This window comes from Felis catus, chromosome A3 (assembly GCF_018350175.1).
Source record: "Felis catus isolate Fca126 chromosome A3, F.catus_Fca126_mat1.0, whole genome shotgun sequence".
Lineage (NCBI taxonomy): Eukaryota > Metazoa > Chordata > Mammalia > Carnivora > Felidae > Felis > Felis catus.
The window spans coordinates 43620662-43646255 of NC_058370.1; the positions used below are offsets into that span (position 1 = coordinate 43620662).

Genomic DNA, 25594 nt, shown 5'->3' on the forward strand with positions numbered 1-25594 from the left:
TGGATGCCTTGATTTTAAAGTGAAGTCACTGCCTTAATGTTGTGGGTAGATTCCTAAGCAGGGGAGTGCCGTGAGCATGATGCTTGTGTTTACATCTGCCATTACCATATGAGATAAACTACAGGGTGAAAGGCTGCTGTTACGGAGACCAGTGGAGGATTCTGGAGGTTCAAGGGAGCTGAGACTAGGGTGTGGTAGGACAGTCAGAGGGTAGGGAAAGTTTGGAATCAGGATGTATGTCGAAAGAAAAATTGATAAAATATGGTTACACTATTTATGGAATCAAAAACCAAAAAATCGACATTGACTTAGGTTTCAAGTGTGGGTGACTGTAAGGATGAGGGAGGGGTAGAAGGGGTGGAAAAAAATTTTTTTAATGTTTATATTTATTTTTGAGATAGAGACAGCACTAGCAGAGGAGGGGCAGAGAGAGCGAGAGGGGGAGACACAGAATCTGAAGCAGGCTCTAGGCTCTGAGCTGTCAGTAGAGAGCCTGATGCGTGGCTCGAACTCGTCAACCTTGAGATCATGACCTGAGCCAAAGTCAGACACTCAACTGACTGAGCCACCCAAGGGCCCCCCCAAATTTTTTTTAGTGTACTAAATAGTTCAATTGATTTTACACATGAACTTGTGAAAATACGTCCAAGGGAAGCCATCCTGCATTTGGGTGCCCCTAACAGGCAGCACTAGATGTGTTTAGATGACATCAGTCTGTTACTTATAGCTGAAGTAGTGAGGATGGGAGCAAGGGCCAAGGACTAGCCTCCAAGGAACCCACAGTTAGGAGGTAGGGAGATGAGGGGCCATGGAACAAGCCAGAGAAGGATCAGTTGGGGAGAATGAGAAATAAGAAAGTGCTGTGTTAGCAACTGGAGGAGAATTCCACGAGGTTTGGGGGAGCCACTTGGCCTGTGCTACTGGGGAGTCCAGGAAGGTGAGAGCCGTACAAGGTCATCAGACTTGGTAGGAGAGGTAACTGTCAGAGATAATCTTTCCTTCAGTGGCGGAAGGTCTAGTTCTCTAGTGGCCAGAAGAGAAGTGCAAAACAAAGAGGAAATAAAGGCTGGAAGAGAAAATATTGTTCAGAAATTTGCCTTTGAAAAGAGGAAGAAATTTGAGGTGTAGAGTGATGCAACATCAAAGCTTATCTATTATTGCCAGTTTTTGGTGCACTTTGGGTTTTTTCCTATGGGAGAGGGCCTGAGAGAGTGCCTTGAGCCTCTGACCGGTCTGGGTGATCCTCTAGCAGCATTGCTTGGGAGCCCCGGGAGCTGGTGAGAAATGCAGGGCGTCTCCACATCTGCCGAATCAGAATCTGTGTTTAACAACACCCTGTTGCTGGGTTGGCCCAACCATGCTTGGGAAGTGCTGGTCTGGGACTCTAAGTCAGAATTGAAATTGGAACATAGCTGTCCTACTGCAGGCATTTTTCCAGGTGACACTAACTTGGCTTTTCTCTCTCTCTCTTTTTTTCCTTTTTGCTGTTCCCTTTCAACAGTGTCAGAAATTTGGACAGTATAACAAAGAAGACCCCACTTCTTTTAGGTTATCAGATTCCTTCTCTCTGTATCCTCAGGTGAGTAATAGGTGTTTTTTAAGTAACTGTAGAAGAATAAATTGTGATCGAAATAAAATGCGCTACAAAAAAATTTTTTTTTTTACTCGGGCTCCACACTGAGATTCTCTTTCTCTCTCCTCCAGTTGTGTGTGTGCTCGCTCACTCGCTCTCTCTCTCTCTCTCTCTCTCAAAAAAAAATTTTTTTTTTGGAAATAAGAAGACTCACTGCTCTCAGGCTAAAGTGAAGACTCGGTGTGTTTTGAGACTGTGTCTATAGGTGATGAAGGTTATTCTGTTCAGTTCTCTGTGTCTGTGTGAGACCGTGTCTCAACCCTACGGAAGACAAGATGACATATGCAGGAAGAAGAGATGTATGTAAACCTCCATGAAAAGGCAAAACAGGGTTGTTGCTGAAGGCCACAACAAAACCTTTTAATTTGAAACAGTGCTGGGTAGACAGCTTTCTCAGCAGCAAATCAAGAAAATGCAGCACATGTGAAGACGAGTATAACAAAATGGGACCAGAAATAATGACAAATATTTAATGATAAGTCTGTAGTGACTCCGCTACGTCATACCCGGGAAACAGCAGTAATAACAGCTCCTGTAAATAACTGCACTGTGCCCGAACCAGGCACTTGGGAGCCGTTGGACAGGGAAAGGAGGGAGAGAAGTGGGCAGAGCTCGAAGCCGCTGTCAGGGATCTGTGTATTTACCCTTTCTGAACCCCCATCCTCCTCTGTAAATGAGGAAACTAGAGCTTGGCCCTGTAGGTGCTGTAACGATGCTAGGCCGAGGTGGATGGAGTGTTGACCTCAGGGCCAGGTGCTCGCTAAGTGCTTGTTGGTGGGTGTGAGCCCGCTCCACAGCTGGGGCCCAGGACTCTCAGGTGGCCTCTTTGCAGTGCAGCTTTCCCTGAACCAGAAGCAATCCCAACCCTTCCCTTCCCTTCCCCTCCCTTCCTTCCTCTCCCCTCCGCTCCACTCCCCTCCCCTCCCCTCCCCTCCCCTTCCTTTCCCTCCCCTCCCCTCCCCTTCCTCTCCCTCCCCTCCCCTTCCCTCCCCTTCCCTCTCCTTCCTTTCCCTCGCGTCCCCTTCCCTCCCTTCCTTCCCCTCCCCTCCTTCCCCTCCCCTCCTTCCCCTCCTCCCCTTCCTTTCCCTCCCCTCCCCTCCCTCCCCTCCTTCCCCTCCTCCCCTTCCTTACCCTCCCCTCCCCTCCCCTTCCATAATTTTCTTAAGAATTAGTAGAGAGTAGAAAACTTCCATTTTTTAATAAATTTGTGAGCACTTACATATGCACATAGGTGTTATTCTTTCAATTACTCAATTTGGAAAGTGGTCACAGGTTTCAGTTGTGAACTTGTATAGCTTGGACTCTCAGGATTAGAAGGGAACCTTAGAGATCACTTCACTTGACCCCCGGCCCAGGGCAGGGCTCCGTGGTCCCTAACATGTGGGCCTCTGCCCTGTGCTGGAATAGCTGAGGCTGTACAGTGTTGTGGAAGGAGCCCTGGACCTGCCAGAGTCAGAGTGGAGTTCTGGCACTGGTTCTGCTGCTGCCGATCTGGGTGAGGTCCTGAACCCCCTCCTCAGAAGGATGTTGATATCCTCCTCAGAAGGAAGGAGTGGGTCTGGAGAAGTGGTTTGCAATCTCTTTGAAGCCGTGGAATCCTTTTTTCGAGAGGACCCCCTTAAAAGACAGCACATAAAGCAGATAGACTTGCAGCTGCTTTGGTTGTGCCCACGCACCACCCTCACCCACTGGGTGCTGCCACAGCACCCTCCACCACCCCCCAACCCGCACCCTAAGGATCTGCTAGGACTGAAGAGCACAGTTTGAAAAGCACTGAATGAGGTGGTTTCCAAAATTCCTCCAGTTGTGGCATCTAGGTTAGAAGTCAAGCCCAGTCTTTGGAACCCGATGCCTGGAATAGAGTGGCTCTGCCCCTCAGTGCGAGTGGCCATGGGCAAGTTGCCTATCCCATAGTTTGCTCACCCGTAAACTAGGGAAGGTAAGAGAACCTACTTCGTGGGCTTATTGGAAAGATGAAATCATTTTTGTCAGCTGCTTTGTGCCTTGCACATGAGATACATTGAATATCAGCCATGATTATTAGGAATCTATGATTCAATATTTGGAATTTCAGGAAACTTTATACTTCTCAGTGTAGCTCGTTCTGGCACCTCTTTAGATTGAGCTAAAAGTCTGCCGTCCACCTTCTGATCCTCATGGTAACGAGCGTAACTCTCCAGCCTCATCTCTTGTCCTTCCCTCTCTCGTATCCTTCCCTCTCCTATACCCCTCACTCCATCCTGAGTCCTGAGCTCTCCACCTACTTAATTGCTGCTGCAGCTGGAGTCCCCTTCCTCTGGCCTCCTCATGCACGACTTTCAGACCCCAGTGGCTTGGGAAACCTGCTGCCCCTCCATTCCCACCCCATCCTACTAGTACTTTCTTGTATTGTGCTCACAACTTTTGACTGTGGCTTCCCTGAGTGTGCCTTTTCCCCACTGCACTGTGGCCTCTCTAGACGTTCTGTCTGCAACCTGGCCCAGTGACTTCAGAAATAAATGCTGCTTTGCCTTTTCCTTTACATGTGGAAGCATTGGCATGCCCACAGGGTCCCTCCCCCTTTCTCAAGAATAATGTTTATTTCCAATTGAGGTGAAAAACACGTAACATAAAATATACCATCTTAACAATTTTTAAGTATGTAGTTCAGTAGTTTCAAGTATATTCACGTTGTTATGCAACAGATTTCCAGAACTTTTTTATCCTGCAAAACTGAAACTCTGTACTTATTAAACAGATTCCCATTTCCCTGTTCCCCCAATCCTTGGTAATACCATGTACTTTCTGTTCACATGAACCCAGAAGCCTTGTCTTAAAGTCTGGCTTCTCTTTCAGAGATTGAATTCAGGCAAGTCCACTATCTGGGGTTTCTAAGAAAGTTACAGCTGTATGCATTTACCTTTTTTTTTTTTTTTTTGGTAAATGCAGTTCATGTTCCATCTTAGAAGATCTCCATTTCTCCAAGTGTTTAACAACAGTCCTGACGAGTCATCGTATTACAGACACCATTTTGCCCGACAGGACCTAACTCAGTCCCTCATCATGATCCAGCCCATTCTGTACTCCTACTCGTTCCACGGGCCACCAGAGGTGAGGTTTTACGTGAATGCTTTTCTCAGAGTTGGAATCACCTAGTATGGGTTGTTTCTTTCCTAGCACGTTTACTCTTAGAACAAAGCTATAAAAAAAGAAAACTTTGAGTCTTAGTAGTAATTTAACAGTATTTCTGAGTATTAAAAAATACTCATAGAAAAAAGTCACAGGGCATACAAAGAAAGCTATTATCTGTGGAAGGCAGGATTACATGTTAAAAAAAAATACGTAGGTACTTTTTTTCCAATGTGTTCATATACTTTGACCCAGTAAATCTATGTCTTGTGCCTGAAGGAAATCCTTCTAAGTACAGAAAAAGCTTTGTTCAAAGAAATAGTAAAATGAACTGTTATGATAGATTAGAAAACAATCCACGTGTGTTTAATAGTAGGAAAATAAGTAATCTAAGAAATGTTTACAAAGTTTATGTAATGTGATAAAATATTAAAGTGTTACATGAAGGGGCTCCTGGCTAGCTCAGTCAGTAGAAAATGTGACCCTTTATCTCAAGGTCGTGAATTTGAGCTCTGTGTTGGGCATAGAAATTATTTAAAAATGTAAAAAAGGGGGGAAAAAAAACAAAAAAATACAAGTATCACATTTAATAATTTAAAAAAGGGTGGGCATCAGACTGGCTCAGTCAGAAGAGCATCTGACTCTTGATCTCGAGGTCGTGAGTTCAAGCCTCTTATTGGGTTTAGAGGTTACTAAAAGATATATGTTAAAGAAAAAAAATCTAAAAACAAATGTTACATGAAAAAATAGAAACTTTTATAAATTATATTTTTCAGCATACGAAAATTAAATAATGTGAAAATAAATTACAAACGCTTGTTGTACTTGAGTACAAATTTTCTAATTTTCCTTAATGAGTATGTTACTTTTATTCCTGAAATAGAAATCATAATAAAATATATTTTGTAGTAAACTTTTAAAACTTGTATTAAAACCTGTTTTTTTTTCATATAGGCAATCACTGTTCTCAGTCATCTACAGCAGTAGATTTGAGAGACTATGTCTCTGATGTGTTTCTGACACAAAACTGAGAATGTTTGGAATTAATTCTGGTTGCTGGAGCAAAAGATGTTCTTAATCTCTCTTCCCAGTTGATGAGGGATTATTTGGAGCCTGTTTCTTCTAAAAATTGATACTTGGAATTGCTGAGTCAGGGAGCAGAAAGGAGTTTCCTTAAAGATGAGAAAAAACGGGGAGAGTCACCCTGCCAGGTGCCATTTGTAAGCAGCCTTGTAGCTGTGAAATGGACACCCCAGGTGTGGGGTTGGAGTGGTTGCCATGTGGGAACAGGGAAGACCAACGCTGTCCCTCTCCCTTTTTCTTCAGCCAGTACTCTTGGACAGCAGCAGCATTCTAGCTGACAGAATTTTGCTGATGGATACTTTCTTCCAAATCGTCATTTACCTTGGTGAGGTAAGAAGATGTTAATTTCTTTCCTTACTATTGTTTTGGCTTTCTTTTTATTAATTTAGGTTTCAGTGACATTTGAAATAATTCAGGCTTAAAAGACCCACTGTTTATTATAATAAGTATAGCAGTTTTCATTCTATTGAATAAAATATTTCTTCAAGTCCCTGAGGGGTATTTGTATGTTTGGTAATTTTTAATTTTATTTGCTCTAAGTAAATCTCAGGTGGTCCTTTTAAATCACTATAACTTACTGCTTTTTGAGTTGTCAGGCAAGGTCACTTTACTTTTCCTCAGTCAGCTTTTCACTCACCCTGCTATCCTTTCGGAGTTATGTTAGAGTCACTAATGAACAATAAGTTTGGGACCAAAGTTTTTCTTTGATGAAATAACACTGGGGGCAGCTGGCAGGCTCAGTGGGTAGAGCATGCGTCTCTTGATCTTGGGGTTGCGAGTTTGAGCCCCAAATTGTGTGTGGAGATTACGTAAAATCTTTAAAAAAAAAAGTGGTATGCTGATCCTTCCACTGGGTCTGTGGAGCCCAAGGATGACTGTAGATGGCTTTCAGGGGAGTCTCTTTCTTTCTCAACGGGATTTCCTGAGAAAATGAATGGCTCCTCTGAAGAAAATCCTTTCACTGAGCATTATGTTCATTGACATATTTTTTTCCTTCTACTGTCCATTCTTTACCTTCAATAAATTGTTTTGGTGTTTGACATGACTTCCTAGTGTCTTTACATTAGATGTGATTTCAGATGTCCTGCAGTTATACGTTGTGTTTCAGAATTCCTGTAGTGACTTCAATGATTAGTTTCTTGATTTTAATATGCATACTTTTATGGTGTTCAGCTTTTTTCAGCATATTAACGCTCACTCTGCTGGCTGCTTGCCCACAGACACTAGGTTTCAGTAATGGTCCTAGACCCAGGGTCATTGGGTGACCAACTGCTGCTCCCACTGGTCCTATAGAAGCAGTAATCATGACTAGGTTTCTAGCCTTCAGCTCTCCCCTTACAGACGTTTCTGACCACCCCCTGTCCTGTCCATTCATATGTTTATTGAGCACCTTCTGTTGCATGCAAGTGATGGGTTCTAAAGACGAAGATAATGACATAGGTCTCACTCTCCAAAAGCCCCAAGTCTGCTGGTTGTGGGTGTTCTGATTAACTCTTGGACCCAAACCAGCTTATGGGCATTTCCTTTATGCCAGCAGTCAGTCAGAAATTAAGACCTGGAAGGGGCACCTGTGGGTATGTTGGTTAAGCATCTGACTCTTGATCTCGAATCAGGTCATGATCTCATGGTTTGTGAGATCAGGCCCTGAATCGGGCTCTGTGCTGACTGTGCAGTCTGCTTGGGATTCTCTCTCTCTTCTCTGCCCCGCCCCTGCACTTGTTTGAACTCTCACTCACACGCGCACTTTATAAATACATACATAACATACATACATACATACAAATTAAGACCTGGAAAATGTTATTGGAAACTCTGAGAAGAAGGGAGAACAGGCTGCAGAAGGAAGCATCTAAAGAGAATCCTCTCCCTGATACCAGACTAACAGTTCTGTTTTTAAAACCTATTGGTCACTTGTTACGTCCTCTTACTCCATTTCCCCCTCACTGTTTTCTTTTTTAAAATGTCCCCTAAATAACATGTGAAAGCACTTCAGATTATTTTAAAGATATATTAATCAGTCAGCAAATATTTCTTGATTTCCTGTGTGGACAAGGCATTTTCTAGAGCATTGTTCTTGGGGATACAAGAGGGTGAGACACAGTGTTAGCTGAGGTGGGGGGATAGGTTTTACCTTCCGCACCGTAGTATATTGCCTTCTACTAGCCTAATGAACACCTACACTGTGATTCTTGCAGCTTTTTTCTCTCCAGTCAAGAGTGTCCCAACTCAGAGCCCAGGGGAGGTGGGGTGAGTCTGTGTGACACTAAGCACTGGACGAGGGTGTAGAGGTTGCCCCTAGTCACAAGAAGGGGGAACAGATTCTACATAGGAAGCCAACAGATCCCTTTCCCTACCAGCTGGAAGAACATGAGAGGCTGAACCGAGTGATGGCACTGGGAATGGAAAGGAAGGGTGGCTCTTTGGGACAGCGGTTCCCTGGGTGTTTTTAGCTAGTTGGTGTGTACGGTTAGAAGGGAAAGAGGTAAGAGGTGCCTGGGTGGCTCAGTTGGTTAAGTGTCCAACTTCAGCTCAGGTCATAATCTCACAATTCATGAGTTCGAGCCCCACATCAGGCTCTCTGCTGTCTGTGCACAGCCCACTTCAGATCTTCTGTCTCCCTCTCCCTCTGTCCGACCTCTGCTCGCTCACTTGCATTCTCTCTCTCTCTCTCTCTCTCTCTCTCTCTCTCTCTCAAAAATAAACATTAAAAAGAAAAAGAAAGAAAAGGAAGAGGTGTGACTGATGGCTGTGACATTTCTGGGAGAACTGTGTAGATGGGGGTGTTCTGTCTGCACCTCTTTGCTTACTCCTACTTACACTACCCAGCTCCCCTCTGCAACTCATCATTCTTGATGTAAGACTTTCTTATGGGAAACAAGTTCTAGGTGGTGGTGGGAATGTCAAGAGTGTCAAGGAAAACTATTGTTTTGGTGTTTCAACGATGGTTTTGGTTGGTTTGTTTTGGTGCAGACCATAGCCCAGTGGCGTAAAGCTGGGTACCAGGACATGCCTGAGTATGAAAACTTCAAGCACCTTCTGCAGGCACCACTGGATGATGCTCAAGAGATTCTGCAGGCACGCTTTCCAATGCCACGTTACATTAACACGGAGCACGGAGGCAGCCAGGTGAGTGAGTTGAATTCCAGCTCTCATGGTTGGTTTCCTGATGTATTTTCATGGCTATAAATCCAATGGTGTAACTAATATTTTATGTGGTGACATAAATTGACATTCAGCGAAACTTCAAATATGACTTCTTAAATGAGTGGTAAAAATACATTAACATAAAAGTAGAGAGTTGCCAAAATAAAACACATATCTCATGTTTTAAGAACCCTAATAAATGGGGAGTCATTGGCTTACATTAAAGAAATCGGTTCCTATGTAGTAGAAAAATGCTAATTTAACCAAAGAAATGTTGTAAACACTTTTTTTTTTTTTTTTTTACTATTACACTAATATTAATGCCATTGTAATCTTTAAATGTCTTGCTTTTTTAAAGGCCCGATTCCTTTTGTCCAAAGTGAACCCATCTCAGACACACAATAACCTGTACGCTTGGGGACAGGTAAGAAATTGTCAGGTATCTAGGGGAGGAGGCCAGGCTCTTTTTGAAAAACTTGTTTCCAAATGGATCTCTTTGGCCTTAGAGACAGAATTCACTCAGGTATTTTGCTGGGGGTGGGGGTGGGGTGGAAACTTTGAATACTGTAGCTGGGGTGGGAGGGGACACTGGTGTGGATCTCCTGCAGTACACAGCATAATATGACAGATTCGGCCAGAGGACAGAACTCTGTAGCATGGCCTGCATTTGGCTGTCCTCATAGACGCAACAACATCGCCCTCAGCCTTCTCCCCCCTCCTCCCTCTCCCAAGGGTGCAGGGCAAAAACATCTACTCCTGCTCCCCACTGGTTCTGCCTCCTCCCTTGTCAGCCTCTGATTCCTTCTTTATCTAATTATTCCCAACATTTGTGTCTCTCTCAAGTCTTTTCTTTCACTCTGTTTTCTTACGCTTTTTAAAGTTAAACTTTCTTTTGAGGTAATTGTGAATTTAATTGTAAATTTACAAGCAGTTGTGAGAAATAATGTGGACAGATTCCCTGTGCTCTTTACCTCGTGTCCCGCAGTGGGAACATCTTGTACAACCATAATGCAGTATCATGGCCGGGATACTGATGTAGATGTGGTCCACATACACACTTCCATCACCACCGAGATCTCTAATTTGGCTTTTTATATTCACTCTCACTTCCCTCGCCTCCACCTGGCTACTGCTGCTGGTTTCTCCACCTCTGTGGTTTTGTCATCAAGAAGGTTATGTATGTGAAATCACATGTTACATAACCTTTGGGGATTGGCTTTTTCCCTTCAGCGTGATTATCTAAAGATTCATCCAGGTTGTTGCATGTGTCAATAATTTGTTCCTTTTTACTTGCCAAGTGGTATTCCCAGATGTACTGGGGTAGAGATGTACTGTAGTTGCTTAATCATTCACCCGTTGAAGGACATCTGGGTTCACAGTTGCTGGCCGTTAGGAATAAAGCTGCTGTAAATATTCACGTACGGGTTTCTTATGAACACAAATCTTCCTTTCTCTGAGATAAATGCCCCGGAGTACATTTGTTCCGTTGTACGGTAGTCATGTGGTTAGTCTAAGAAGTTGTGGTATTATTTTCTGGAGCGACTGCTTCCTTCTGCGTCCTCACTAGCAATGTGTGAGTGATCCAGTTTCTGTGCATCCTTGTCAACATTTGGTATTGTCATCATTTTGATTTTAGTTATTCCAATAGGTGTGTAGTGGTATAACATTGTGGTTTTCAATTACATTTTCTCAGGGCACCTGGGTGGCTCAGTTGGTTGGGCGTCAGACTTCGACTCAGGTCATGATCTCATGGTTCATGAGTTCAAGCCCCACATCTAGTTGGCTACTGTTAGTGCACAGCCCACCTCAGATCCTCTGTCTCTCGCTCTCGCTCAGATAAACATTTAAGTGAATAAAATAATTTACATTTTCTTGATGGCTAATGATGCTGAGCATCTTCTCATGTACTTTTCCACTTACCTATTTTCTTCAGTGAAATCTTTCTTTTATCTATCTTATAATTGGATTATTTGGCTTTTTTGTTGTTGAGTTTTAAGTTCTTTATGTGCTCCAAGTGCTAGCCTTTTGTTGAATATGTGGTTTGTAAATATTTTCTCTCACTTGTTGCTATATCCTTTTCACAGGGTCTTTTGCAGAGCAGAAGTGGTTTTTAGGAAGTTCACTTTTATCAATGTTTCCTTTTATGGATTGTGTTTTTGGTGCCAAGTCTGAGAACTCTTTGCCTAGCCCTAGATCCCAAAGATGTCCCGTGTTTGTTTGCCTGATTTTACATTTATCTTTCAGTCTGTGATCCATTTGAATAAAATTTTTTTTATTAAAAAGAATTTTTTTTAACATGTATTTATTTTTGAGACAGAGAGAGACAGAGCATGAACGGTGGAGGGTCAGAGAGAGAGGGAGACACAGAATCTGAAGCAGGCTCCAGGCTCCGAGCTGTCAGCACAGAGCCCAATGCGTGGCTTGAACTCACGGACTGTGAGATCGTGACCTGAGCCAAAGTCAGACGCTTAACCGACTGAGCCACCCAAGTGCCCCAATTTTTGAGTTAATTTTTATATACGATGTGAGGCTTAGTTTTATTTTTTGCGTACGGATGTCTAATTGCTCCAGCAGCATCTGTCAGAAAGGCTGTCTTTCATTGAATTACTTTTGCATCTTTGTCAAAGGTTAGTTAGTCATGTATGAGTCCATTTCTGGGTTTTCTTCTCTGTTGCGTTGATCTGTGTTTCCATCTGTCTACCAATACAACAGTCTTGATTACTGTAACTGTACAGGTTGTCTTAAAGTCAGGTAGACTGGTTTCTCCCACTTCTTTTTCAAAATTGTCTTAACTATTCTGGTTCCTTCGATTTTACATAAACATTTGAGAATAATCTTGTTTATGTCTTTAAAAACTCTTGCTGGGATTTTGATAAGAATTACATCAATCCAGGGGCGCCTGGGTGACTCAGTCAGTTGAGTGTCTGACTTTAGCTCTGGTCATGATCTCATGGTTTGTGAGTTTGAGCCCCACATTGGGCTCGCTACTGTCAGTGCAGAGCCTGCTTCAGAGCCTCTGTCTCCCTCTCTCTCTCTGCCCCTCCACCACTCGCACACTCTATGAAAAAAAAAAATTTTTTTTTAAGGAATTACATCAATTCTCTATATCAATTTGGGGAGAATTGACATCTTTACTATGTTGAGCCTTTCCAGTTCATGAATTCAGTATATCTCTTCATTCTGTTTTGATTTCTTACTCTTTCTTTAAGGTTGAATGTTTTCACTTTTTTTTTTTTTTTTGAGTGATTGTGAATGGTATTATAGTTTTGATTTCAGTGTCCCAGTGCTCATTGCTAATATATAGAAATACTGCTGATTTTTGTATTTTTATCTTATATCCTGTGACTTTCCTGAGTTACTTACTACTTCGTAGATTTTTTCGTAGATTGTTGGGATTTTCAACATAAATAATCATGTCATCTACAAATAAGAACAATTTATTTCTTCCTTTCCAATTGAATACCTTTATTTCCTTTTCATGTCTTGTTTTTCTGTTTCAATTCATTGATTTTTGTTGTAATCTTTATTTTCTTCTGCTTGCTTTAAGTTTATTTAGAAGTGTTGCTTAGTTGAGGCGCCTGGGTGGGTCAGTTGGTTGAGCATCTGACTCTTGATTTTGGCTCAGGTCATGATCTCACAGTTTGTGAGTTCAAGCCCTGTGTTGGGCTCCACACTGACAGCACAGAGCCTACTTGCGATTCTTGCTCCCCCTCTCTCTGTGTCCCTCCCCTACTTGCTCATGCTTTTTCTCTCTCTCAAAATAAATGAACTTAAAAAAAAAAAAATGAGTATCACCCTAAATTTAAAAAAAAAAGTGTTGCTTAGTTTACAAGTATTTGGAGATTATCTTATTATTTGTAGGTTATTGATTTTTATTTTGATTACATTGTTGTTAGAGTATATACTTTGTATGGTTTCAGTTCTTTTTTTTTTTTTTTTTTTTGAGGTTATTTATTTATTCTGAGAGAGAGAGAGAGAGAGCACAAGCAGTGGAGGAGCAGAGAGAAAGAGAGAGAGAATCCCAAGTATGCTCTGCACTGTCAGCATGGAGCCCAACCTGGGGCTCGATCTCATGAATCATGAGATCATGACTTGAGCTGAAATTGAGTTGGACGACTGAGCCACCCAGGTGCCCCTGAAGTTTGTTTTATGTCCCAAGCTGTAGCCTATCTTGGCATATATTTCATGGTCACTTGAATGTGTATTCTGCTGTTGTTGGATAGAGTGTACTATAAATGTCTCTTCGACATCCTCTTCTTCCTTTCTCTCTGGGACTCCAGAGATACATTTAGTTGATGTTGTTGAGTTCTTACATATCCCTGCTGATTATCTGTCTAGTTGTTTTGTCAGTTTTTGAGAGAGGGTGTTAAAGTTTCCAACTCTAATTGTGAGTTTATCTGTTTCTCTTTTGAGTTCTGTCAGTTTTCATTCACATGTTTTGTAGCTCTGTTGTTTGTTGCATAGACATTTAGGATTGCTTTGTTTTGGTGGGTTGACTTTATTTCATTATATAATGTTTCCCTCTGTCACTGGTCATTTTGTTTGCAGTGATGTCTATCTGACATTAATAAAGCTCGTTCTTTCTTTCCTTTCTTTCTTTCCTGTTATTTTTCATGCAAAAAAAAAAAATATTTGCGGGGGCATCTGGGTGCCTCAGTTCGTTGAGTGTCTGACTTCGGCTCAGATCAGGATCTCACAGTTCGTGGGTTCAAGCCCTGCGTCAGGCTCTGTGCTGACAACTCAGAGCCTGGAGCCTGCTTCAGATTCTGTGTCTCCCTCTCCCTCTGCCTCTCCCCTGCTCATGTTCTGTCTCTCTTCTCTCAAAAATAAATAAATAAACATTTAAAAAAATTTTTAAAAGATATTTGCCTGTTATATGTCTTACCATTCTTTAACTTTCAACCTATTTCTTTATTATATTTGAAGTGAATTTCTTGTAAACAGCACATAGTTGGATCGTGGTTTTTAATCTACTCTTAAACTCTTACAATTGGTGCATTTGGACCATTTATATTTAATGTAATTAATGATACGTTAGAGCTCATGTCTGTCATTTTATTTTTTGTTTTCTGTTTGTTTTCTCTGTTTTTCATTTCTCTGTTTTTCCTGCCTTCCTGTGGATTACTTGAACATTTTTTAGAATTCCATTTTTTTTTTTTTTTAATTTTTGTTTTAGAGCGAACACTAGAAGGGGAGTGGGGCAAAGTGAGACAGAAAGAGAATGTTAAGCAGGCTTCATGTTCAGCACGGAGCCCAACGTGGAGTTGGTCCCACGACCTTGGGATCATAACCTGAGTCGAAATCAAGAGTCAGATGCTTAACCAACTGAGCCACCCATGCACTCCTAGAATTTCATTTTAATTCATTTATAATGTTTTTGAGTGTATCTTTTTGTGTAGCCTTTTTTAGTGGTCACTCCTGGTTGTTGATAGTAGAGCATTGTATTACATTATACATACATAGATTATCACAGTTTACTGATGGCTTTTTGACCAAAGTGATGTACTTATTCCCATTTATATTTCTTTACCCCATTTATAATATAATGGTGTTAAATATTTTTTTCTACATGCAGCAATGTTACAGTTTTTCTTCAACCATCAAACATAATTTATATATCTCAAGAGCAGATGCAAATCCAGTTATATTTATCCATAATTTTGCTTACTGTGTTCTTTATTCCTTCTTGATACTCCCAGATACCTTCTTTTATCCTTACCATTTTAGGTAGAGATCTTCCTTTAGCCATTTTTCTTTTTTTCTTTTTCTTTTTTTTTTTGAGAATGAGAATTGTAAAGCAGCCTCCACACTCCGCATGGAGCCCAACAGGGAGCTTGATCCCATGATAACTTGGGACCATGACCCAAGCTGAAATCAAGAGTCATACACTCAACCGACTGAGCCACCCAGGTACCCCCCTTTAGCCATTCTTTTAGGTCTGATGGTAATAGATTCTTAATTTTTTTTCATTCGGGAATCTTGATTTCCCCCTCATTCATGAAGGATATTTTCTCTAGATAAAGAATTTTGGTGGCTGTCCTTTTCTTTAGGCAGCTGAAAAAATATTTTGTGACTTCTCTTGGTCTCTCTGGTTTCTGATGAGAAATTTATTGTCATTCTCATTGTTTTTCCCCTATCGGTAAGATATCTTTCTCTGCCTGCTTTCAAGATTGTTTCTTTGTTAACACTAGTTTTCAAAAGTTTAAGTACCATGTGCTTGGTGTGGATTTCTTTGGATTTAACCTGTTTAGACTTTGCTCTGCTTCTTGATTCTGTATATTTATCAGTCCTGCCAAAATTGGTTAGTTATCAGTTATTATTTCTTTGAATAATTTTTCAGCCCATCCTCTTCTTCCTTTCTCTCTGGGACTCCAGTGACATGCATGTCAGGTCTTTTGTAGTTCCACACACCCCTGGGGCCCTGTACATTTTTTTCCCACTATTTTCTATCTGCTTTTCAGTTGCATTATTTCCACTATTTTATCTTCCAGTTTGCTGATTTTCTCTGTTCCTTCTCTGCTATTGAGCTCAGACACTGAACTTATTTCTGTATTTTCCAGTTCTAAAATTTTCCTTTGATTCTCATTTGTGTCTACGTCTTTCCTGAGACTTTCTTTGCTGAGGCTTTCTACTTTTTCATTTGTTTCAAGTGTGCTCGTAATTGCTCATTGAAGCACTTCTGTCATGGCTGCTTTGAAGTCTTTGTCAAATAATTCTAACACTGTAGGCAGCTTGGTGGCTTGGTGTTAATACCTGTTGACTGTTTTTCATTCACTTGAAGCAAACCAGGTTTTCCATTGGCCTCTTAACACGTGGGTGAGGGACAGTTCCTTGTTATTGCTAGGTGGAGATGGGCATTCCAGCTCCCCACCTAGTCTCCATATTAGTGCTGGGTGGTAATGAAAAGTCCTGACTCTCCACTAGGCCACCTCTGATTCCCAGTGCAGGGGGCCTGGAGGACATCTCATTACTGCCAGGCAGGGGTGGGAGTGCAGGCTCCCTGAATGGTCTCTCCTGATAACCATGGCAGTAGGGAGACGTCCCCCTGGCCATTGGGGATGAAATTCCCAGTGTTGTCCTTGGCCTTCTCTGCCAGCATCCTGGTGGGGGTGTTGGGGTCCCTTGTTGCTGTCTTGTGAGGGTGGCAGTCTAAGGTGCCCACTCAGCTGTTGCTGGTGTTGGTTGGGACACAGTTTCTTCTGTCACCTTTGGAGTGCAGCAGTTATTATCTAACATTTTTTGGTCTTGCTGGGCTGTGCTGTTCCTTTAGCTAGAGAAAGTTGGCTTTTTCTGATGTTCTTGTCTGTGTGCAGTGATTGTTTGCCAGCCTCTTCAGCTCCAGGTCTGAGATATGAGGCAAAAAGGAAACCCAGGGAACTCACCACTGTGTTGTTCCTTCGGCCTTAGGGACCTTGGTTTGTCTGCTCTCTTCTGTCCACCTTTTAGAGTCTTCTTATGTTTGTTTTATATAAAATGTCTGGGGTTTTTATTTGTACTTAGTGGAAGGAATAGGGAAAAGCACATCTACTCCTTCCCAGAAGAAATCTTCTTATAAAATTTTAATTATGCTTATATTTTCCTAATTATACTGGTAGTATCATTTTGGAAAATTTGAATATGTTAAAGAAAAGATTAAGAAAGAAAATTAATACCTATATTGCCACTGTGTAGAGTTAAGTATTTCCAGCTTCTTTGTAGATAATATAAAAGGTGTATATCATGTATATTTTTACTTATTTTTTACAAGTTTGGGATCTTACTGGAAGTCAAAGTTTCTATTCAGTTCTTTTCCCCAAGCATGACATAAATCACAAGCAGTTTTGGATAATACAGATATCCATCTGTTGTTCAGTGGATGCACTGACCCACTGATTTGTAAATACACCCTCCTCAAGCTTCTGTTGTAAGCAGGCCATGAAAGAGCCTCAGGCTAGGTGCTGTCAGCATGATGGGGAACATGAGACACGGCGTGCTCATGCCTGATGGGGAGCCAGACTCTGGGCAGGTCATCAGAACTGTGGAGAGGATTAAAGTAGAAGGGCATATGCCTAGAAAAGTCCGGAGTGGCAGGGATGGCATGAACTCAGAGGGTCAGAGAAGGGTTTAGTGAGGAAATTATGCTTCAGTTGAAAGACTGGTTAATGAGGCAGAGGGACTACTCAGAGCAGAGGGGGGAAACACTGAATGTTCTGAGGTAGAAAGGTCCTTAATAATTGATGAATTCTAACCAGCTTTTGAGATACCTGCCAATAAATGTTTACCATTAAATTTCAGGAAACAGGAGCACCCATCCTAACTGACGATGTTAGCCTGCAGGTGTTCATGGATCATTTGAAGAAGCTGGCTGTGTCCACTGCTTGTTAAGCTGGAGATGTGAGCAGAACATTGTCACATTGTGTTCACAATTGCTTATTATGGCTCAAAAACATTCCTTTCACTTTCCTTGTGAGTTTTAATAAATAATCAAAGGAAGCATTGTATGTAACTCTTTAGATTATAATTTATTTGTATTCCTTATTTGTGCCCCTTTTCTTGCAACATGAAATTGTAAGGTCATAAATGTTTTGGTACTTGTAGATGTTTATATGCTTTTTGTATCCTAACTTCACACTTATGTAAAATCAGAGATACTGTATTTTGGCAACTTACTTAGATGAAAATCATAACGATCAGAAAGGAAATAAATATAGATAAAGAAAGCACTGGCTAAAATAATGCTAATACAGATTTGATTTCCTGAGGTCTGTGTGTATGTGTGTGTTTTAAGTGACTCCCCCAAGAGATATTTCCTGAACTTAATCCTCACATTTTCTGTCTAAATGTTAATAGACCAAAGGAAACCTTGAAATATGTGAAACTTTGTCAAGGCAGAGTTGTCTGGAGTGCACTGTCCCTAACTCACATGTAAACAGCCCAGCCCAAGTAGCCCTAAAGAGTGGCTGCTGGGGGGGGGGGGGGGGGGGAGGTGTGGGCGGGGCACGCGCCTGGGTGGCTCAAATCCGGTTAAGCGCCCGGCTTTGGCTCAGGTCGTGATCTCACGGCTTGTGGGTTCGAGCCCCACGTCGGGCTCTGTGCTGACAGCTCAGAGCCTAGAGCCTGCTTCGGATTCTGTGTCTTTCTCTCTCTGCCCCCCCGCTCATCCTCTCTCTGCCCCTCTGCTCATCCTTTCTCTCTCTCTCTCTCTCTCTCTCTCTCTCTCTCTCAAAAATAAATAAACATTTAAAAAATTTTTTTTAAAGAGTGACTGATGGGCATAAATAGCTATAACAAAATGACAGCCATTTATCTTGGGCATCAAGTAAAATAACTTTAACATTGGCACTGCTTTTTAATCAAAGTAATATATGCATGGTTTTAAAAAAAGAGACAAAACTTATCCTAAAGAGCTTTATAACAAATAACAGTTCCCTCCACTCCCTGAGCCTAAACCTATTGTGCCAAGATGACTGATTTTAACCTTTCCTTCAAGACTTTTGTTGCTGTATCAGTTTTAGCCAACCAGTGTCACTCAATTCCCATTTTCCAGAATGAGGAAAGTAAGACCTTTCTCTTGACCATCCAGTTTTGATCAGCTACACCTTTATTTTTCTATCTATCAAGGTTGGTAAAATTTACATTCTGACTTATAACCATAGTTCTGTCTTTTGTCTGAAAGTTCATTCTGAAAGTTGGAAACTAATAAATATCATTTACACAGTTGTGATCATGTAAACATTGTCCGTGTTCGGTCAGGCAATATTACATTTGTCTCCAGGGGTTTGCTGCCCCAGTCCTTCTACCACTTGAAGGAAAACATGTCCAGTGACAGAATTAGTCACTGTGCTCACATTCTAGCACGCCCCGGGTTGGTGTGCTTCCTTTTCACATCATGACTTCTTATATTGTTATTTTCCCTAGAGTTCCTAATTTCTTATTTTGATTGAAGATTTTGTTTTCTATTTATTCAGAAATTCAAATCTCTTCTTCTACTGAATGGAGTCCATTGTTCTTTAAAGGTCACTGATCTCCCCTTAGTCACCGGCCAATTGCTACGAAAATAGTAATCCAGGAATTTCTTTTGTCTGGACTCCTGGATTAGTTCTACTCTTTATCCCATAAGTCATTTGCTATCTTAAATGGCTTCTATAAAAAGTTACATGGGAGATAATTGACTGAATCTATTCTGTCTTCATACTTGATAGCTTTGCTGAGTATAAAATTCTAGGCCCCAAATCATTTTCCTCTCAGAACTTTGGGCCTATTTTTTCATTCATTCAACAAATAATTGTTCAGTATTTGATATGTATGGAGTGTCTTACAGGCACTGGGAATGTAGCCAATAAAACAAAATTTTCTGCTTTTGTGAAGCTTATGTTCTAGTTAGGGAAGACCAATAATAAAAAAAATGGAAGTAAATTATATAACTTATTAGAAGGTACTGAGTGCTATGTAGAAAAGCAAAGCTGAAAACTCCTTTTAATTGACTGTTGGACCATCTGGATTGATTCTTCTCTATATTTCGAATTTGTATTACTACCTTTTGCCTTTGGTGTGTGTTCTCAGAGTGTTTCCTATCCTAAGCTGTTTAACACATTTTATTTTATTTCATTTCATTTTTTAAAGTTTATTTAAGTAATCTCTGCATCCAATGTGGGGCTTGAAGCCACGACCCCGAGATCAAGAATCGAATGCTCTTCCAGCTGACCCAGCCAGGCTCCCTAGCACTTACATTTTAAATGCCAAGGGCTTGGGGCGCCTGGGTGGCTCAGTCGGTTGAGCGTCTGACTTCGGCTCAGGTCATAATCTCGTGGTTCGTGAGTTTGAGCCCCGTGTCGGGCTCTGTGCTGACCGCTCAGAGCCTGGAGCCTGTTTTGGATGCTGTGTCTCCCTCTCTCTCTGCCCCTCCCCCGTTCATGCTCTGTCTCTCTCTGTCTCAAAAATAAATAAACGTTAAAAAAAATTTTTTTTTAAATAAATAAATGCCAAGGGCTTTTATTTTATGTATCTTTTCCATAGAATATTTTCCTTACTTTTTGGAAATAATTTTTAATTGAGACACATCAAATAGAAGAGTACAGAAAACTGCATATACAGATTTAAGTTGAAACTGTTCCACCTGGTCCTTTCCATTTCAAATTAACAGAAGGTAGAATGTGGTAGACCCACCTTGCTCTGGTGTTCTCTTCAGTGACAATGAGTTCAGGTGCTGAGGTGAGGTGGCACCATTGGGTGACAACATCAAAGACGTGGCCGTGCAGGTGCCACCTCTGGGTACTGGTGGCTGTTTCCAGAGAGAACATGGAGGTGGGGGGTAGTATTGTGTGGAAAGCAGCCATCCTGAGTGGGGAAGCATGGAGCCTAGTGTGGCTAATGAGGACTCTGAAATTCCTCTCCAAGGCAAGGAAAGCCTCTGACATTTTAAGCAGGGGAAAGGATCAGTTAGGGTTTGTTTTTTTTTTAAACACTAGAGAGTGGCAGGACAGATGGGAGGAAGCTGGAATCTAGGTGAGGCCTGAACAGAGGCAGGTGCTCAGACAGACGTGACAGATAGGATATTAGGCAAGAGTCTGAGTTCAGGTTTCTGGCTTGGGTGATCATGTCAATCATTCTCTGAATTACACAAAAGGAAAGAGTTCTTTTCCTCTTTCTTTCCTAGCATTGATAAATTCAGTCCTGGACATTTAAAGGAGCTTTTGAGATATAATAATGTCCAGCAGGTTGGAAGTAATTAATAGAAATTTGCCTTCAGGAGAATTTGGAGCAGATTTCTATCGTTAACAAATAACATGAGTAAAGTTGCTCAGGATGAGAAGAGAAACGAGTTTGGAACAGAATATCAGTGTTTTTGTTTTGTTTTTAACTTGATTGAGGTATAACTTACATACAATGAACTGCACCCATTTAAAGTATACAGTTCAATGAGTTTTGACAGGGGTACACTCGTGAAACCTCCACCACCAGATGGAACATCTCCATCACCCCCAAAGTTTTCCTTAGTAGGCAACTACTGGTCAGCTTTGTCCCACTGTAGATTAGTTTGCTTCTAGAATTTTGTCTGGTTTTGTGTCTAGCTTCTTTCACTTAGCATAACCCATTTGACACTCACCACATAGCTGCATGTGTCAGTAGTTCCTTTTTATTGCCGAGTGGTATACCACATTTCATTTAGCCATTCACTAGTTGATATCGATTTGGGTTGTTTCCTTGTTTTGGCTCTTAAGAATAAAGCTCTGTGAACATCTGTGTACATGTCTATGTGGATATGTTTTCATTTCTTTTGGATAAATAGGAATGGAAGATCTGAGTCATATGGTAGGTGTATGTTCAACTTTTTAAGAAACTGCCAGTATTGTAAAGAGGTTGTGACATTTTATGTTCCCACCAGTAAGAGGTCTGGTAGCTCCAAATCCTTCACATACCTACTAAAAGGCAACAAATTTTAACAAACTCTTAACAAAAGATACACAAATGGCCAAGACGCTCAGGGACATTATTAATCATCACAGAAATGCAAATTAAAACCACAAGACACCATCACACACCTATTAGAATGACTAGAATTTACATCTTACGTGTAAGGATTTTTAGTAGGGTTGTCTTTTTGTAATCAAGTTGTAAGTTGTCTTTATGTATTCTGGATACAAGTCCTTGGTCAAATATAGGTATCTGAATAATTAATTTTGTGGTTTGTTTCATTTTCTTAACTGTGACTTTTGAAAAGCAAAAGCTTTAATTTTGAAAACATCCAATTTACCAATATTTGAGGGTTTTTTTGTTTTAAGTTTATTTACCTCTTTTGAGAGAGAGCAGGACGGGCAGAGAGAGACAGAGAGACAGCATCCCAAGCAGGCTCTGCACTGTCAATGCAGAGCCCAGAGCCGGGCTCGAACTCACAAATCGAGATGGTGACCTGACAGGAAACCAAGAGTCCCACACTTAACAGACTGAGCCACCCAGGTGCCTCTACCAATATTTGGTTTTATGGATCATGTTTTCTTTTCTTTTCTTTTTTTTTTTTTTTCAACGTTTATTTATTTTTGGGAGAGAGAGAGACAGAGCATGAACGGGCGAGGGGCAGAGAGAGAGGGAGACACAGAATCGGAAACAGGCTCCAGGCTCTGAGCCATCAGCCCAGAGCCCTACGCGGGGCTCGAACTCACAGACCGCGAGATCGTGACCTGGCTGAAGTCGGACGCTTAACCGACTGCGCCACCCAGGCGCCCCAATGTTTTCTGTATTATACAAAATCTTTACCTATCCCAAGGTGGCAAATTTTCTCCTGTCTTTTCTTCTGGGTTTGTAGTTTTAGCTTTTACATTTAAGCCTATGGTCCATTTAGAGTTAATTTTTTGTGTATGGCAAAGCAATTTCTGAAGGGTGGAAGAAGATCCTCGAAGGATACCAAGATACTAAAGAAGATTATGTTTTTGAAGCCGTGAAAGAAGCAGGTGGGGTCAGTGGTTTCAAATGCTTTAGAAGGCAAATTTGATTATGGCTGAAAAGTAGTTACTGGATATGGCAATTTACTGAACGCCCACTCTGTGCCAAGCACATCGCTTTTGCTCTCAAGTTGTTTGATCTGTTGGAGTGGGGGTAGATTATGCTTTGAAAAAATGTATGGGTAAGAGAAAAGTTGAAGGTGGACATAGTGTAAGATGTTTTGTTTTTGAGATGTGGGTAGTCTAATTGATGGGAAAGACCCTGAAAAGGCTGTAGAGAATAGGACCCAGGTCCTGAGTTCAAGCCCCACGTTGGGCGTGGAGCCTACTTAAAAAAAAAAAAAAAAAGAATTGGACCCAGAGCCCAGTGGAGGGATTAGCTTTGACAAGGAGGGACCCAAGGCTCACCCAGATTGGGTTCCAGAAAGGAAAATGGAGAAGAGTTGGGTTGGAAGACAGGTATTCCCGCATATCTGAGAGCTGGAGGAGTGAAATTAATCTAAACAATTACCATCTCAATCCTGCGTAACGCAGGTGTTACAATTTTCCACGCGAGAAGTTTGCTCCGAGAAATTGTCATTTGGTCCCCATCACGTGGTATGCGAGGCAGTGGGTGCATAACACAGCAGAGAAGCCGCTTAGACCCCACAACTAAGAGTCCAATCCCCGGCGCGACTCTCGGGACTACACGCTCCAGGATGCATCGGGGCCAACGCAAGAAGCGGCCTCCCAGAGTCGACTCTCGATTGGAGGCGGTGGCGGGGGCTGTGACGCGCCGACTGGAAGGCCCGCCTCCGCTCCGAGCTTCCCAGGATCAAAGTCTTCTCCGAGTACCGCCATGCGTCCGGACCAGGCCACGTCCTGGTACCGGCGGATGTCCGCGGTCTACGCGCTGGGCGCCTGGACCCTGCTAGGCTCCTTGATTTTTTTAGGCCGGAAAAAGAGCAAAGTACCAGGTACGGTTCTCCGGCAGCCTTCGGTGAGGCGTCCCCAGGGGGTTATATAAGCGGTTTAGCTGTGCCGCAAGCACCGGGTTTATTCTGCAAAACCAGTGGGAACGATTGCTTAGAGCCATTCGTTATAATGGAATCTACCCGGAACTACTTTTTAAGTCCGCTGCCTACGTCTTGTTGATGGAGGCCGTTTTTACACTTAGAATTTGAAGAATCTATTTAAGGCCCCAGAGGGAATGTCAAAGACCCTGGACGGTGACTTAAAGAGGTGATGCCTCGGTTACATTAGCCCCCGTTGTAGTTGGCGAGCAAACACTTCAGCACCCCCGCCAACCGAGTACTAAAACCTTCCCAGTTACTGGGCGGAAAAGGAAATCCCTGAGCCTTCAGAAATGCTGGAAATCTATAGATATCTGTAAGACTTTCTGGTTGCCTGGGGCTGAAGGGAAGGGGGGGCGGGCCTTGCCAAACGGAATGGGGTTTCTTTTTGTGAATGAAAGCCATTTAGTGGTACATTTCAAAGGAGTTAATTGTACGACATGTTAAGTATATCTGGATAAAGCTGTTAGGTGATAACTGCTGAAGATTACATTGGTGATGACGATTATCGGTGGCCTGAGAATACTAGTGTCCAGTATTGAGCATTTGAAAACATTGCCGTGTCTGTAGTGCTGTCATATTTATTTTTTCCTTTTACAGAAAGGAAATACAGTGTCAGAAATCTGATGGGGGTGGGGGTAGTTCTCACATCAGTTTATTTGATTTCTGAGGCTTGACTAATAATTTTAAGGATGGATTGCTGTCTTAAAAGTTCATCATTCAGGTGTTCCATTTTTTTGAAAGGCAATGAAGTAGAGCAAAAGGATGTCGCAAGAAATGAAATGCTCGAGCCGCCGAAAGGGTTTTACGTGGAAACAATTGTCACATATAAAGAAGATTTTGTTCCAGTCACTGACAGGATCCTCAACTTTTGGAAATCATGGACTGGTGGCCCTGGACCAGAATCCTGATTAACTGCTGAAAGCTGAAAACCGGGACTGGGTTCAGCATATACATTTGATGGATGCCTTAATTTCCAGTTTATGTTTGTGAAAAGTGTATCCATTTAATTTAAATTTTGCTGTGAAATATAATTACTAGTAATATGCAATAAATATTTCCTTGAAGAAAAGTAAACTCGCATATGTGAGGTGTCCCTCAATACATGAATGAAAGGTTGAAGTGAAATTTCACATTGAGCTTCCATAATCTCAGTTTTCTGAAACTAGTTCATGTAACTTTGTATTTCTTTCATGTTGCTGGAAGACATGGCTTTAGGGGTCCCTTTAAGGTTATATTCAGCAAGTCCCCACCTACGTTTAGGGATTTATAGAAACACTTTGGGTACTATTGAGTACTTGGTAAGTGTGTTATAAATTAGATTTTAGGGGCACCTGGGTCGTTCAGTCAGTTAAGCATCTGACTCTTGATTTCGGCTCAGGTCATGATCTCGCGGTTCTTGAGATTGTTCCCTGCATCAGGCTCTGCTGACAGTGCGAAGCCTGCTTGGGATTCTCTCCCTCTCTCTATGCCCCTCCCCTGCCTCTCAAAATAAATGAATAAATAAACTTTAAAAAATTAAAAATAAATCTGTTTTGTGCCGTGATACTTAACTGATAGCATCACATGCCTGGGCCCTAGCTGCAAAGGAGGCTGGGAAAGTGAATTTCTGGCTTCTGTACTAGGGATTCATGGACTTTTAAGGGAGGAAGTTCAGGGCACTTGGGTGGCTCAGTCACTTAAGCATCCAACTCTTGGAATGGACTCAGGTCATGATCTTGCGGTCGTGAGATTGAGCCTCACGTTGGGCTCTGCCCTGAGCTCTCAGCCTAGAGCTTGCTTCGGATTCTCTCTCTGTCTCTCTGCCCCTTCCCCACTTATGTGCTATTGCTCTCTCTCTCGCTTGCTCTCTCTCTCATAATAAATAAACATTTAAAGAAATATTTTTTACAGGGGGAAGTTCTCCAGATATGCAAAGGATGTTCAAAAAATTCTGGGCAAGCAGATACCATGACAAATGTCCACTCCAGGCAGTAAGCCAGACTTTTTTTTTTTTTAATGTTTATTTATTTTTGAGAGAGACAGAGTGTGAGCAGGGGAGGGGCAGAAAGAGAGGGAGACACAGAACCCGAAGCAAGCTCCAGGCTCTGAGCTGTTAGCACAGAGCCTGACATGGGGCCCAAACCCAGGAACTGCAAGATCATGAGCTGAACTGA

General features: G+C 41.9%; 2 protein-coding genes and 1 long non-coding RNA gene across 4 annotated transcripts in view; 2 read left to right on the forward strand and 1 right to left on the reverse strand.

Moving 5' to 3' along the window:
• Positions 1-17708, forward strand: part of SEC23B (SEC23 homolog B, COPII coat complex component) — a 46461-nt gene extending 28753 nt beyond the window's left edge. For both annotated transcript variants that reach the window (XM_003983812.6, XM_006929984.5), the window contains exons 15-20: positions 1502-1579; positions 4562-4723; positions 6068-6154; positions 8795-8950; positions 9327-9392; positions 17243-17708. In XM_003983812.6, the coding sequence (XP_003983861.1) occupies positions 1502-1579; positions 4562-4723; positions 6068-6154; positions 8795-8950; positions 9327-9392; positions 17243-17332 (639 nt within the window). In that variant the 3' untranslated portion in view covers positions 17333-17708. The remainder of the gene's footprint in view (positions 1-1501; positions 1580-4561; positions 4724-6067; positions 6155-8794; positions 8951-9326; positions 9393-17242) is intronic.
• The window catches only part of LOC123384382, a 33835-nt gene continuing 11056 nt past the window's right edge, over positions 2816-25594 (reverse strand). Inside the window, exon 3 of the long non-coding RNA XR_006595405.1 lies at positions 2816-3250. This is a non-coding gene — a long non-coding RNA (uncharacterized LOC123384382). The remainder of the gene's footprint in view (positions 3251-25594) is intronic.
• Positions 23154-24515, forward strand: SMIM26 (small integral membrane protein 26). Its single transcript, XM_023251497.2, has 2 exons — positions 23154-23342; positions 24183-24515. Exons 1-2 carry the CDS (start codon positions 23225-23227, stop codon positions 24347-24349), a joined length of 285 nt encoding a protein of 94 aa, XP_023107265.1. The 5' UTR covers positions 23154-23224; the 3' UTR covers positions 24350-24515.

What these genes read in the sequence shown, in the direction of transcription:
- SMIM26 (XM_023251497.2), top strand. Translation starts at nt 23,225, where the DNA reads ATGCGTCCGGACCAGGCCACGTCCTGGTACCGGCGGATGTCCGCGGTC. An exon ending in GAAAAAGAGCAAAGTACCAG is followed by an intron (nt 23,343 to 24,182) that starts GTACGGTTCTCC and finishes TTTTTTTGAAAG; the next exon opens with GCAATGAAGTAGAGCAAAAG.